The sequence below is a fragment of the Magallana gigas genome, chromosome 1 (assembly GCF_963853765.1).
Source record: "Magallana gigas chromosome 1, xbMagGiga1.1, whole genome shotgun sequence".
In the NCBI taxonomy this organism is placed as follows: domain Eukaryota; kingdom Metazoa; phylum Mollusca; class Bivalvia; order Ostreida; family Ostreidae; genus Magallana; species Magallana gigas.
Genome location: NC_088853.1, coordinates 47,580,265 through 47,595,959, shown reverse-complemented (window position 1 = coordinate 47,595,959; position 15,695 = coordinate 47,580,265). Strand labels below are relative to the sequence as shown.

At 35.4% G+C, this 15,695-nt stretch overlaps 1 protein-coding gene across 1 annotated transcript; it reads left to right on the top strand.

Annotated features, from left to right (window-relative positions):
• The first annotated feature begins 2,326 nt into the window (after positions 1-2,326).
• Positions 2,327-14,805, top strand: LOC105334156 (zinc finger protein 22). Its single transcript, XM_034464411.2, has 3 exons — positions 2,327-2,455; positions 4,780-4,873; positions 12,622-14,805. Exons 2-3 carry the CDS (start codon positions 4,804-4,806, stop codon positions 13,293-13,295), a joined length of 744 nt encoding a protein of 247 aa, XP_034320302.2. The 5' UTR covers positions 2,327-2,455; positions 4,780-4,803; the 3' UTR covers positions 13,296-14,805.
• Positions 14,806-15,695: the final 890 nt, after the last annotated feature.

Genomic DNA, 15,695 nt, shown 5'->3' with positions numbered 1-15,695 from the left:
CTAATCAGCCAGGAAAGCTGAAACTCGTGTGGAAGTATCCTCAGGCAGTGTAGATTCAAAGTTGTGAAAATCATGATCCCTGGGGGTAGGGTGGGGCCACAATAGGGGTCGAAGTTTTACATAGGAATATATAGAGTGAATCTTTAAAGTCTTCTTCTCAGAAACTAATCAGCCAGGAAAGCTGAAACTTATGTGGAAGCATCCTCAGGTAGTGCAGATTCAAAGTTGTGAAAATCATGATCCCTGGGGGTAGGGTGGGGCACAATGGAGCGTCGAAGTTTTACATAGGAATATATAGAGAAAATCTTTAAAAATCTTCTTCTCAGAAACTAATCAGCCAGGAAAGCTGAAACTCGTGTGGAAGAATCCTCAGGCAGTGTAGATTCAAAGTTGTGAAAATCATGATCCCTGGGGGTAGGGTGGGGCCACAATAGGGGTCGAAGTTTTACATATGAATATATAGAGAAAATCTTTAAAAATCTTCTTCTCAGAAACTAATCAGCCAGGAAAGCTGAAACTCGTGTGGAAGTATCCTCAGGCAGTGTAGATTCAAAGTTGTGAAAATCATGATCCCTGGGGGTAGGGTGGGGCCACAATAGGGGTCGAAGTTTTACATAGGAATATATAGAGTGAATCTTTAAAGTCTTCTTCTCAGAAACTAATCAGCCAGGAAAGCTGAAACTTGTGTGGAAGCATCCTCAGGTAGTGCAGATTCAAAGTTGTGAAAATCATGATCCCTGGGGGTAGGGTGGGGCACAATGGAGCGTCGAAGTTTTACATAGGAATATATAGAGAAAATCTTTAAAAATCTTCTTCTCAGAAACTAATCAGCCAGGAAAGCTGAAACTCGTGTGGAAGAATCCTCAGGCAGTGTAGATTCAAAGTTGTGAAAATCATGATCCCTGGGGGTAGGGTGGGGCCACAATAGGGGTCGAAGTTTTACATAGGAATATATAGAGTGAATCTTTAAAAATCTTCTTCTCAGAAACTAATCAGCCAGGAAAGCTGAAACTTATGTGGAAGCATCCTCAGGTAGTGCAGATTCAAAGTTGTGAAAATCATGATCCCTGGGGGTAGGGTGGGGCACAATGGAGGGTCGAAGTTTTACATAGGAATATATAGAGTAAATCTTTAAAATTCTTCTTCTCAGAAACTAATCAGCCAGGAAAGCTGCACTTTGTGTGGAAGTATCCTCACGCAGTGTAGATTCAAAGTTGTGAAAATCATTATCCCTTGGGGAAGGATGAGGCCACATTGAGGGGGGGGGGTGTTAAAGTTTTACATTGGAATATATAGTAAATCTTTAAAAATCTTCTTTTCAGAAACTAATCAGCCAGGAAAGCTGACTCTTGTGTGGAAGCATCCTCAGGTAGTGTAGATTTAAAGTTGTGAAAATCATGATCCCTGGGGGTAGGGTGGGGCACAATGGAGGGTCGAAGTTTTACATAGGAATATATAGAGTAAATCTTTGAAAATCTTTTTCTCAGAAACTAATCAGCCAGGAAAGCTGAAACTCGTGTGGAAGAATCCTCAGGCAGTGTAGATTCAAAGTTGTGAAAATCATGATCCCTGGGGGTAGGGTGAGGCCACATTTGGGGGGGGGGGGTGTTAAAGTTTTACATAGGAATATATAGAGTAAATTAAATCTTTTAAAATCTTCTTCTCAGAAACTAATCAGCCAGATGATTCTTAATAATTGTTAAGACTTTGGATCAAGGACAATTCTTCGGCCTCACAAGAAGGTTCAGAGTTTGATGTAGCTTAATATCCCATATATAAACAATTGTAAAGGATCTTTTTGAGGACTGCAATACTCAACATGTGATATGACTATAAAATCATCCTGTTAGAAAAGGGACTAATGATTATAAACATAAGAATATCCAGCGGGAAAAATGGATTTTATTTATACAAGGTCTACATGTATTATTGTACATTGTCCAGATTGTTTGTATTGTGACTCCATTAAGCTGATTTTATCATACCTATTGTTCCTCAGGTGAGCGATGTGGCCCATGGGCCTCTTGTTAAATTAAACAGATTCACTGATAAACTTAGTTGGACATTTCTAAACTATATAGTTTACAACAGTTATATATAGATATGTTCTACCAGAGACATAAATGGTTCTACAAATGAAAACTATGCTATATATAGTTAACCACAAAGTTTGGGTCGGGTTTTTAAAATAGCACCCCACCCCACCCCCCCACCCCCCCTCAAAAAAAAATGCGTAAAAAACGACATGTGATGAATTAGCTTTAGGTAGTCTCGCTTACCCCAGACTCTCGCTCTCGAGTCTTGACTCGTGCGGGGGTCTCTCGATACGAGTGAAGTATCGAGAGCGAGACACTGGGGTAAGCGAGACTACTTCCGGATTTTGTTGCATTGTTGGTTTTAATTTTAGAGTGCCATTACTGTTTCCAGTTTAAAAGGATTAGAAGAAGCCATTTGAGTGAGTACAAGCTTACCTTTTAAAAACCATAAAAAGATAGATAAGCTAGCGCTGTAACCATCATAAAACAGAATTAGAATTTTGAATCAACGGTTTAATTTTCTAAATTGATTAATAAATATGTTTTACGGTGTAACCGTTTGGAGGGCGAAGCCAATTGTATACTTTGTCCCGAGTTTTTGCTTCCACCACTTTTTGCTTGATATTTCAGTAATAGTAAATACCGTTGTGCTCAAACTACGTTCATCCACTAATATGAAAAATGTCCAGATTATCTGTTTTGAAACGCCCCCTCTACCGCTTCAGGTTTCAATACACATCCCAAAATTGAAAGTCTACGGAGATTTTGCAATGCATCAGCCATAATTAAGCCCGAATGATAACGTTAAAAAATTGCGCGATGTATTCCGAGTGTATTCCGAATGGAGAAAAGATGTAAACATTTACCATTATAAATCCCCGTAAGAAAATTGTTTTCGTTCCTGTGAAATTTTATGAGTGAAAAGGGATGATTGTTCAATGAAGATATCTTGGATATATTCCCTTTCTTCGATTTCAAATGTATTTCTTTCACAGGTATGTGTATTTTTATTAAAAATCACCAAAAATTGATGGAAGCAATAACAGACTATAGGGCTATCCTATTTAGAGAAGTGGTCAGGCATAGCCTACATCCACTTCTCTTCGCAAGCCCTCATATTTTTTTTCTGGAAAACGTGTAAATATCGGAACCGAAGACGGTTTACTCTTCATCCCATGTTTTGACTCCAGTTTCCCTGAATTTTCGACTTATTATTTCTCATTTTAATCATTTTAAACGCATTCTATTTTTTACTCAGAGATTTTCACTGGAATGAAAAACAGATTTCTTATGGATATTTATCTTTTTTCCATTCGGAAGTCTCTTGGAACACCTCTCTTCTATTCATTGATAAGTGCCAGTCAATCAATGATTGACCTAACTTTTTAAAAACCAAATGGGGCCAATATTGCAGTGCCCTAATCCGAGATTACTCTGACTCTAACCCCCTCTTTAATATTGTGACTCGCAAGTCACAATGTAAAAGCGGAGGTTAGAGTCAGAGGAATCTCGGATTAGCAGTGCCCATGAGCTGAAATTTTTTTTTGTAATTATAATGTCTATAGCGAATTCACTGTATACAAGTTTTCTTTCACCAGACTATAATTTTTGGTAATTGAGGCCTAAAATGAAAATTCATTACTTTGATACCTTTAATAATCGGATTGTGAATTAAAAAAATTATGAAAATAAATTCATTCAAACTATTTTATCAATTGGTAGTGCAAAGTATTTTAAACTGAAAAGAAATTTGTTATATCTAGGTGCTAAATTTCTTTATTATTCACCTCTACGGGACTCAAAATCAGTTCGCTATATCCGAAAAATTCGTTGTATTCAAAATCGTTATAATCGTAAAGTTTTGCAAAGATTTGTGAAGAATTTTACCATGGATTCTAAAAAACTTCGCTGTATCTGAAAAATCACTATATCCATGTTTGTTCTAAACGAGTTTTACTGTATACATATTACGGTACCATTAATCCTCTCTTGGCGAGGTGGGCAAACTTCACTGTATTTTAAAAAAAAAATATTTTCCATCTAAATGATGGTATATGGATGCATGGGGCATGGATGGACCCCTTTCTAATAGCTGTTGACAATCCATGCATTCATAAAATCTGCCGACCCCACTGGCATCCATCCTCATGTTCGGTAAACGGATTATGCTAAGGTGTCAGAACTTTTTAAATAATAAATTAGGCCTAAAAAAAAAAAAGGTTTGTTTCCGCTTTCAGGCTGAAAAAAATTAGGGTCGGTCGGTCGGCTTTTTTTTTTCCCTCTCCATCTGTTCAATTGTGCATATTAAACCATTTATCTATTAAACTGGGTAAGATAAAAAAAAAACAAGTATTTGTTGTCATTATTTAAATGATGTGATGAACTTTTTCCCCGGCTGGTGGGAACATTTCTCGAGCTCAACTGGCACGACATGTGCTGCCATTTGTAAATAACAAACATCTACACAACACTGATGACATCTCAATAAGTTCTATAAGCGTTTTTACGACTTAAATTTGGAGGACACAATAAATTTTTTAATCGGATAAAAACGAAATTTTAACAAAAAACGGATAAAAATGGAAATTTACGAAAAAACTCGAAAAAATTTTTTGGGTCGGCGGGTTTAAGTTAGGGTCGGTCGGGAAAGCGGAAACAAACCTATTTTTTTTTTTAGGCCTTATTATGAAAAGGTAAATTGTTGGCAATGACGTATTAAAATTCATGTTGGTCTGTTTTTCAGGTAGTCTCTGTTCTTTTGGACCACATGGCAGGACAACCCAGCGTAGTTGTTGATTTTGAGGCGGGTCTCTGGAAAGCTATACGAGAGACAATAAGTAAGAGTTATTTGATTGTCATAAAATGAAGAACTTCTGAAAATGAAGTCCATTTCTGAATTAATTCTGATTTTGTTGTGGTAACAACAAAGACAAACTTTTCGGTCATCCGATGTAAAATTATCCCTATCTACGGAATTAAGACGTTTGTTTTTTGATTTTTTGTTCTTTGATGCAGTTTTTAAATCAGTTATTACTATGAACAGGCTTACAATAAAATATACACATGAAAAACTTTGATCTCTTTTGAATATCCCAAAGTCAGACATTTTTTTTAAATCGACCCTTATATAGCTATTTAGAAACGATAGGTTTTTTTTATATATTGATTTAAACATCATTAACATAGTCAATTAAAGAAAATTAATTCATTTAGATAAAAAAATGATAATAAATCTACCGGGGGACGGATCGACTAAAATAATGTGCACGTTAACATTATACCAGGGGGCGGTTTGACCAAAGTTGGGGATGGTTTGCATAAAGCTAAGGAGCGGATTTGCATTGCCTATATGATTATACGATGGGACGGTTTGACCAAATTTTGGGGATGGATAAGCCAGAATGTACTGTGGAATCATTAGATTTCGTTGTGGCTCAATTTTCGTGGATTTCGTGGGTATCTATTATCCACAAATAAACATCCTCCATAAATTAATAAATAAGGGATATAAAGTCTTATGTCCACGAAATTAAATCCCCAGGTACCTGTAAAGTTTAAGCCACGAAAACTGGCCCCCGCGAATTTTTATGATTCCACCGTAGGGGACGGTTTGATTTGGGTACGGATTGACTGGATTTCAGTCAACAGTGCCCCAAGGTATATATAGGGATATGCAATCTCAAGTGGTCGTATAGCATGATATAGTGGGTAGAGGTTCTTACTGAAGAGTCGGCCAAAATGGTCATATACTGTTAATGTACCGGTATATAATGTTTAAAAAATCCTAGTCACAGAATAGAAACTGACGGCATACGTAGAAAACCATTAAGCTGTCATCTTTAATTATATTTCAAATTCATGTCACCTACATGTGAAGCAAGGGTTGTGGCTTGGGGGATGTACATTTGTCTTATTATTAGCTCACCTGAGCTGAAAGCTCGTGAGCTATTCTGATCACATTTTGTCTGTCGTCTGTCTGTCCATCTGTCTTTCCATCTGTAAACTTTTTACATATTGAACTTCTCTAAAACCGCTTGGCCAATTTCAACCAAGTTTGGTACAAAGCATCCTTATGGGGAGACGAATATAAATTGCAGAAATGAAAGACCAATCTTTATTCAAAGCGGAGAAAACCTGGAAACTGTAGAAAAAAGGCGGTGCATTTTTAAAAATCTTCTCCTCAAGAACTACTGAGTCAAATTCAACGTAATTTAGCATAAATACATGTAATCCTTATGGGAAGAAAAATATAAATTGCAAAAATTAAGGGCTAATTCTATTTCAAATTTGAGTAATTTACGAAAATAATAATAAGACAGAGAGAATGGGGGTCAATCAGTTTAACTTCAGGCTCGATATTTCATATATTGAAAACCAGTTTAGAGGACCAGTCTATGTTAGAAGCAGCCATCTTGAACAGAGATGAATTTGCTTGTTGTGCAACAGTTTACGTGCGAGGGGAATATTTGAAACATCCAAATATATTTGTTCCGTTTATGTGAAGTAAGTTAAGGTTAGATATTTCAATGCTTTGACATTTTCATTTGTGATAGTGGCATTAGCTTGTTTTGATTTTCATTTAGCATGTTTACTTTCTTTTTTAATTATACAGGTAAATCAGACAGCTGATTGTTTACATGTACCTGCGCAAAATCTGATGCACTAACAACATATTATAAAATACTATTCATTATGTTGGTACATGTAATTCGGTACGATCTCTACAGAACTGTTGATTAACGCAACATGTTTTATTAAGATGCAGCAAGTTCAATCTAAACGGAGATTATTCTCGCTGCTAGAAATCTATAAGTATATATATATGATGAATAATAAATTGTGTTTTTTGTTTGTTTTAGTGCATTTTTAACCAGGTTTTCCAAAGGAAAAATCCGGTTATTAAAATGGTGAAAATAGCATGCGGGCGGGCGGCTGCCGAAAGGGTACCCTCATTGTACGGATAACTTCTCCTACAGTTTTCAAGATAGGAAGTTGTCCTTTTGCAGATCAATTGTGTATATATTAGAGGTGTGCATATTGCTAGGATTTTGATTTCTGATAATTTATCGAAAAAATACCAGCTTTTGAACTTAGTCATTTTTTGGCCAAATATTGCATATAGGGTACCCTCATTGTACGGATAACTCCTCCTACAGTTTTCAAGATATGAAGTTGTTCTTTTGCAGATCAATTGTACTTATATCAGAGGTGTGCATATTGCTAGGATTTTGATTTCTGATTATTTATGAAAAAATACTCGCTTTTGAACTTAGTCATTTTTTGGCAAAATATTGCATATAGGGTACCCTCATTGTACGGATAACTCCTCCTACAGTTTTCAAGATAGGAAGTTGTTCTTTTGCAGATCAATTGTGTATATATTAGAGGTGTGCATATTGCTAGGATTTTGATTTCCGATAATTTATCAAAAAAATACCAGCTTTTGAACTTAGTCATTTTTTGGCCAAATATTGCATATAGGGTACCCTCATTGTACGGATAACTCCTCCTACAGTTTTCAAGATAGGAAATTGTTCTTTTGCAGATCAATTGTACATATATCAGAGGTGTGCATATTGCTAGGATTTTGATTTCTGATAATTTATCGAAAAAATACCAGCTTTTGAACTTAGTCATTTTTTGGCCAAATATTGCATATAGGGTACCCTCATTGTACGGATAACTCCTCCTACAGTTTTCAAGATAGGAAGTTGTTCTTTTGCAGATCAATTGTACATATATCAGAGGTGTGCATATTGCTAGGATTTTGATTTCTGATTATTAATGGAAAAAATACTAGCTTTTGAACTTAGTCATTTTTTGGCAAAATGTTGCATATAGGGTACTCCATTTCACTGGATACGGGTTGACATGGATTATGGATACAGTTCACATAAAAGAAAACCCGGTTTGCTGTCACATTGACAGCTTTTCACTTGTTCTCTTTTTTTTTAATTGTTTACAAATTTCGATTTACTAACCTGAGAGTCAAGCTTCCAGTTATAAGCAAGATAGAGAGCTTAGGCCAAACAAAAAAATATGTTTGTTTACTGTTACATGCTGAAAAAAACTAGGGTCGGTAGGTAGGATTTTTTTTTTATTTTATTATAATTTTTTTTTTTTACAAAACTTCACAAATGTCACATAAACTGATAATACAAAACTGTTTTGCCATTGTGTCATGCTTACTTTTGTTTGCCGTATGCACCCCTGCGAATGTTGTTGTCATTTAAATTTTAGACCACGTGGTTTTATTTGACCCTTCAGTTTAGCAGAAAAAGTCATGCCTCATATTTATAGCCTATTTTATAGAATCTAGGTACTTGTAATCAAATATAAAATCTATACTCTGTCCCGAGTTTTTGCTTCCACCACTTTTTGCTTGATATTTCAATAATTATATAGTAAATACCTTAGTGCTCAAACTACGTTCATCCACTAATATGAAAAATGTCCAGATTATCTGTTTTGAAACGCCCCCTCTACCGCTTCAGGTTTCAATACACATCCAAAAATTAAAAGCCTATGGAGATTTTGCATTGCATCAGCCATTAATAAGCCCGGATGATAATGTTAAAAAATTGCGTGATGTATTCCGAGTGTATTCCGAATGGAGAAAAGATGTTAACATTCCCCATTATAAATCTCCATAAGGAATCTGTTTTCGTTCCTGTGAATTTTTCTGAGTGGAAAGGGATAATTGTTCAATCAAAATATCTTGGAGATATTTCCTTTTAAAAATTTCAACTGTATTTCTTTCATAGGTATGTGTAATTTTATTAAAAATCATCAAAAAGCTTGGGACAGACTATAGAGGTTTATTGATTTTAAACTTTACCTTCATTAATTGGTGGATAAAATGTGCTCTAGAAATAAATGTGACAATACAAAAAAATAGTTTTTGTCTGCTGTTGCAACAAATAACATGCTTAGTAGAGACCCCCCTCCCCCCCCCCACCCCCCCCCCCCCCCCACCCGAGGATTAATTTTTGATCTGCGCCTGACCTAGTAATAGTATCAATAGTGCAACAGACTATACTATTTTACGCAGAATGTTCCTTGAAAATGGCTCGATATGCTAAGTTTTTATACAAAACAGACACCATTATTTAAAAAAAAACATGATATTGCTCACCACAAGCATCAAACATGGCCATGATCGAGATGTGTAAAAATGGATTTAATTTTACGGAAATAAATGCAAGAAATTGGTAAGATAACACCACAGAGTTGATGTCTGGTGTTCAATATCAATTGGATAGCGAAATAAAGAAAATCTAGAAAACTCGTTGCCATCCTGTCGCTACGCTCACGAAGCTCATTGGTAGGATTTTGCCTGTTTCTCATTTATTTTCAAGAAATTGATAAAAGCGCCGACTCCTGTGGTCAAAACTACATGTATCTTTCCCTCCATGTTGTTTGCCTTGTACTTTAAAATCGGGAACCTTTTCATTTCCCCCATGATATCGATCAAACACCTGGATAAATGTCATGTTATTCGGCAATGTGTGTGCATTCTTCGAACTGCAGAGAATATGTGATATTGACGCCATGATTTTTTTTCACTTTCGATTTCGATTTCAAACGCTTGACCGATTAAGATGAATATAAAAGTTAAACGTACCCACGTGTGACTTCCGGATTTCTAACGATAGAAAAAAAACTATTAGGGTCGGCGATTAAATATAGGGTCGGTCGGGTAACCGTAAACAAACATATTTTTTTGTTAAGCCTTAGCACACAATGCTACTGTATGTTTGTACACAAAGCTGAGGCCATGCTTTAGTTTATTTATATTTTAAATGCAGCTATGCTGATTAGGAAATACCAAGTTTAAAAATCTTAAGTTGAATGTAATAAACTCATGTGAACAAAAACATGACTCAAACCAAGCTATGTATCTTGCTTATAATTCTAAAATTGACGCTGAAATTTTGGTTGATCAATTGAAATGTCTTGCTAAAAGGATGATATGCTGTAACTTCTTTCTGGTGCCCCTTCTTAAACGATGAATTGCATAAAATATACACAAATTTTTCATAGTTTTTCGAACATAAGTAAATAAAAACGACGTCTTTTAAACAGTTTCCATAGTCCTGACACATTTTTATTATGAGGATAAAAGCATTATCGTTGTTCTTAAAAAAAAATTTGCAAGGGTAAATCATCTTTGTTTGTAGACATTTGTTGATTTTTTAATAAAGATGAAAATAATTGGTGGGCTTTTGTACAATAGAGCAACATGCCTGCGAATACATTGATTTGAATTTTAGCTCTTTAACATACCGGTGTGTGACAACATCAATGTTAATTTGAGGAATTTAGCGCATTCATAGTTTCATACTGGTGCATTGAGGTACACTTTTCTTCTTTCACATATAGGATTTTTTAAAATAAAATACAATAATTAGTAAGTAGTGGAGGGGGAAAATGTACCTTTATGCTCCCATGTATTTTAATAGTTTTATAAAGTGATTTGGGGGGGGGGGGTCTAAAATAAAGGGAACTGGAAGTTAACCGTGAACATCAATTGAAAATTTAGTTATTTATACTGCGTATGAATTTATTTTCAGTAAAATGGTATTCCACAAAGGTAAATATGTCAAAGATTAAGTATATGCAAAAATAAGTGTAAAATTCGGATATTCATTTTCGGTGAATCTACCGAGGGGCCATACTGTGGTTTCATCAATATTCGTTGAATACCAATTTTCGTGGATTTCATTGTTTAGTTGATCCACGAAATTAAATGTTCATCGAAGTGCAATTTCTATTAACATTTTGTATTGATATGGTCATTGGCCACGAATTTAACTATCCTTGAAACTGTGATTTTCACTTCATCCACGAAAATTGATACCCTTGAATAATAATGAAACCACAGTATGGCACAAGATCCTTTGAACGCCCATATAAAGCCAGTGTTGCTCAGGTGAGTAATGTGGCCCATTGGGCCTCTTGTTTTATTTTGCTCTGGAATTTCAATGAAAAAAAGATTAAGTAAATTCACATATCTAGAAAAGAATGAAGCTGTCTATCAAAGTTAAGATAATGTGTAAGCAGTTGGAAAGAGTTCAAAAAGAGGGAGGAGGGTTACACCAGTACATGTAAATTGATTTAGGGATAAATGCCAGATGGTGATGTTTAAACAAAAGTGGAATATTGAAAAGGTGGAACCTTAAAAGTGGTAGAGATTACTGTAAACCAACTTTTATTTGCATGCGAGAAATTTTCGCGAATATTTCTTGCCGCGAACCAATCCTTTGTTTATAGTTTTTATAACAATACAGGTCTGGATAAGGCTTGGTCGTGAACATTAGTCGTCGCGAACCAATTTATCGGCAGTTGATGGCAAAATAAAGTCGCCACGAATAAAAATTGGTTTACACTGTAAACTTTACAGTAATGGTTTTTTTCTCTGTTTCGAAGTTGTAATCTAAAAGTTTTATATTTTGCATATTTACATGTATATTTGGCGCGCATTGCCAATCGAGCGTGTATGAGAGATGAATGAGTGGATGAATGAGTTTTAGTTAGTCACGTGAAGATTTTGTTTACAGGCGTGTCTTTAAAGTTAACAAATATAGGGGAAATTATTTCCTATCAGAGTCTTGCACCTTTTTAATATCAAGTCATAGACTCTATTATGATCTTAAAGTTTTTCGCCAAAATTATATGTATTATAATCCTTTTAATTTTGAAAGATCTCAGGCAGAGAGATGGTTGTCATTAAAATATTTTAATTTTTTTTCCTCCAGAATGAAACTTTTAAAATAATATGCACATATGATTGCTCGACAGTTCCATTTTTAGCTCACCTGAGCTGAAAGCTCAAGTGAGCTATTCTGATCACATTTTGTCTGTCATCCGTCCGTTTGTCTGTAAACTTTTCAAATTTTCAACATCTTCTCAAGAACCACTGGGCCAATTTCAACCAAACTTGGCACAAAGCATCCTTAGCCTAAGGGGATTGAGTGGATGAATGAGTTTTGGTATATGATTGCTCGACAGTTCCATTTTTAGCTCACCTGAGCTGAAAGCTCAAGTGAGCTATTCTGATCACATTTTGTCTGTCGTCCGTCTGTCCGTCTGTCTGTAAACTTTTCCACATTTTCAACATCTTCTCATTGGCAAGAACCACTGGACCAATTTCAACCAAACTTGGCACAAAGCATCCTTAGCCTAAGGGGATTGAGTGGATGAATGAGTATTGGTTAGTCACGTTAAGATTTTGTTTACGGCCATATCTTGAAAGTTTACAAATATGGGGGAAAAAATTCTTATCAGAGTCTTGCACCTTTTTAATATCAAGTCATAGACTCAATTATGATCTTTAAGTTTTTCGCCAACATTATATGTTTCGTAATCCTTTTAATTTTGAAAGATCTCAAGGAGAGAGATGGTTTTCATTACAATATTTTAATTTTTTTCCTTCAAAATGAAACTTTTAAAATTATATGCATATATGATTGCTCGACATTTCCATTTTTGGGCTATGGTACTCAGATGATTGTAAAGGCCTAATGGCCTCTTGTGAAGTTATTAAATAATAATATTTTTAGCACCTTGTTCTTGTACATTTCAGATGCAGAGATGGCCCGCCAACGTTCCTTAAAGCTGCCCTATACCGGTAAGCTGTGCTATAAGCTGCCCAGTGGCAAGACAGTAGTTATCAAACTTGTTGACAATTTGAGATCTGCTCAGGAAGAACATAGCATATCATCTTCCTCGACCCAACAAGGAAATGAGGATGAGTCCTCCTCATGTGATGAAATCTGTTGTTCATCAATTAAAACAGCGACTTCACAGGAGAACAGCAAATCAAATACAGAGACAACTGCAGTGAAAAGTAATAAATGCTACATATGTGGCAAGAGCTTCTCTACGTCATCTAGCTTGCGCCGTCATTCGAAGTTCCACAAATATCTTGAGAGAAAGGTCAGAATTATTATTAATAAAAATATCCAAAAAAAAGAGTTAACTTTCAACCCAACTGTAGATGACCGTCAACGAGAGTTCGAATGTGGCGAGTGTGGGCGCAAGTTTACCAGAAAGGAGCATGTGATGCGACACATGATGACACACACCGGAGAGTCGATGTACACATGTGAAGTGTGTGGGAAGGGTTATGGCAGCCAGAAGGCTTTTAAAAAACACATCAACATCCACACTGGGGATGATATAGAGGTGGATGAGGATGACACAGGGTCCTCATCTTCCAGTGACTCATCAGCAGAGGTTGATATGGAAGACTGTTAATTTTTTTCTCTCATATCGAAAGTTATCAATAAAAATAAATAAACAGTCAATTTTATACTCAATATAATAATCTTTAAGGTATATAAGCTATAATTTGCATCAAATTTGAAGTACAGAAAAATGCATGTGTTTGTTTACTTAAATAAGTTACCTTTATTCTGTAAATTACAACGGTAAACTCCATCTTTTTACAAAGATATAGAATTTTAATAGTTTATTTTCCTGCCAGGAAAGTAATGTCTTTTAATGAACATTGATGAAGGAAGAGAAAAATTGACCTCATTGTGCATGTCCGCAATAGATCAGGTGGCCATTATTGTTAGTCCAATTACATATCCGTCTTCATTTGTAATATGCTTAACAGCTGTTAATGAAATATGTATACATGCATTTTGAGTTTTAATTTGTTTTTAATTCATGATACCATTACTTTTGCATATTTTAATAAGTTAAAGTTTTTGTTGCAGGTCCTTCATCTAAGTTATAACTTATCCTATCTTTACCAAACTTGCATGGATCATGCATTTGGACCTACTTATGGATTTGAAAGACTAGGATGTTGAATTTGGACCATGAATTTCAGATGCTGGAGGAGATTAAGGTTTTTGGAGCAGGTTAAAGTTCTTAGAGCAGGTGCCATTTGATGATTAAATCTTAGTTATAACTGGTCCTAACTTCACTAAACTTGTAAGGATGGTGCGTCTTATGATACAGATGCACCTGACAGGCTTGAATGCTGAATCTGAGCCATAGGTTTTGGATGCTGAATGAGGTTTAGTTTTTTGGAACAGGTCACATGTTTAATAGATAATACCGAGCGCAGCGAGAGGCGGGCGAAGCCCGCCTCGCGAAGCAAGGATTAATGGTGACACGTATATATAAGAAAATCAGTGAAAAATGAAAGTTGAATCAGGGGTACTAAGGCCAAAAAATTTTTCTTCCAACCCTGGGCGCCGCCATATTGGCAGCCATTTTGTTTTTAAAAAGTTAGCTCGATCATTGATTGACTGGTACTTATCGATGTTTATTGCCCCTAAACTCGATTAAATAAGTTCCAGTATTTCAATAGAAGGTATTTTGAATTAAAAGAAATTAAAAAAGAAACAAGATAAGTTTCAATAGTGCTTCAATCAAGAAACACGACTTATTCTATGTATGTCTTATCAAATTATCAGATGGAAAATAAAAACATTAACGTCAAGAAACTGATCTTTTAGATTCTGAATAAAGTATTCAATTTTATTTCATTGGCAATCATATGAATTAAATTGATGAACAATGAAAGAAGAAATAAAAAAACAAATCGGAATCACGTAACTCTCTTCGGCTATTTCCGAAGACAAAACTTGAACGTTTAACGTCTGAAATATGACGTCATAATGTAGACTGAGCACGCGACGTTTAGTTTAACTTTGAGAATGATTTGAGTAGGCAACCATGCTGGCGAACCTACTGTTTGCGTTTTAAATAGATTTTAATATACAAAAATCAAACTGCACTGAGTAAAATCTGCGCTCGGTCCAACGGTCACACCGTTTACATATTAGCAGGGGTGTGCAATTACCATCGCCCGACGCCCGGGGCTACCGATTTTAGAGGTCGGGCTAGCAAAAACATTAACTGTGGTAGCCCGTCGGGCTAGTAAATCATAACCAGAGTTGGCAAAATATGCCGGTAAATTTGCAGTGTCCTAGTAGGAAAAGTGTATCGTCATTGTTATCACAGAGGCATGATATCTGCTCCTTTTAAGTCATGATAGCCTAAAAATTTCTTAAGCATTTTTTTCTCGTGCTACATTCTTCTGAGAAAAACACTCTGCTGTAAGTTTCACACTTTGAAGTTTTACCGACAGTGTTGACCTGACCAGTGGCTAGACGAGATAGTCACGCCTCACTGCACATGGCTTCCGTAGTTACCTGTGCAGCTGTTTCAAGTGACATCACTGTAAAATGATTCCTTTTCTTTAATATGTATTCATTGGCTTTTTTAAATATAATTTTTTTTACAGAGAGAGAGAGAGAGAGAGAGAGAGAGTGAGAGAGAGAGAGATGCTGTACAGAGATATTATAAATTTCTGCACTAACTATTCTCATGAACACATTTAAAAGTGACCTGCTTGGTGAATTAAAAAAAATTCATATTTTGCATATTATTATTTGTGCATTTTCCATTATTTTAAATTTAAATTTACCAATACTTAATTAATTGCATAGTTGTATTTTGTAAATGGAAATTAAACAGGATAAAATGCATGCACACATAGATAGTTGCAGTGATTTTATAGAGTCTGTTCACATTCACAATGTTATGTTTGGGTTTTATTATATAAACGGTACCCAAACCAATTTTGTAACTAAAATGTGAGAGATCAATGAAGTTGAATATTTTTGAACTAGTCTA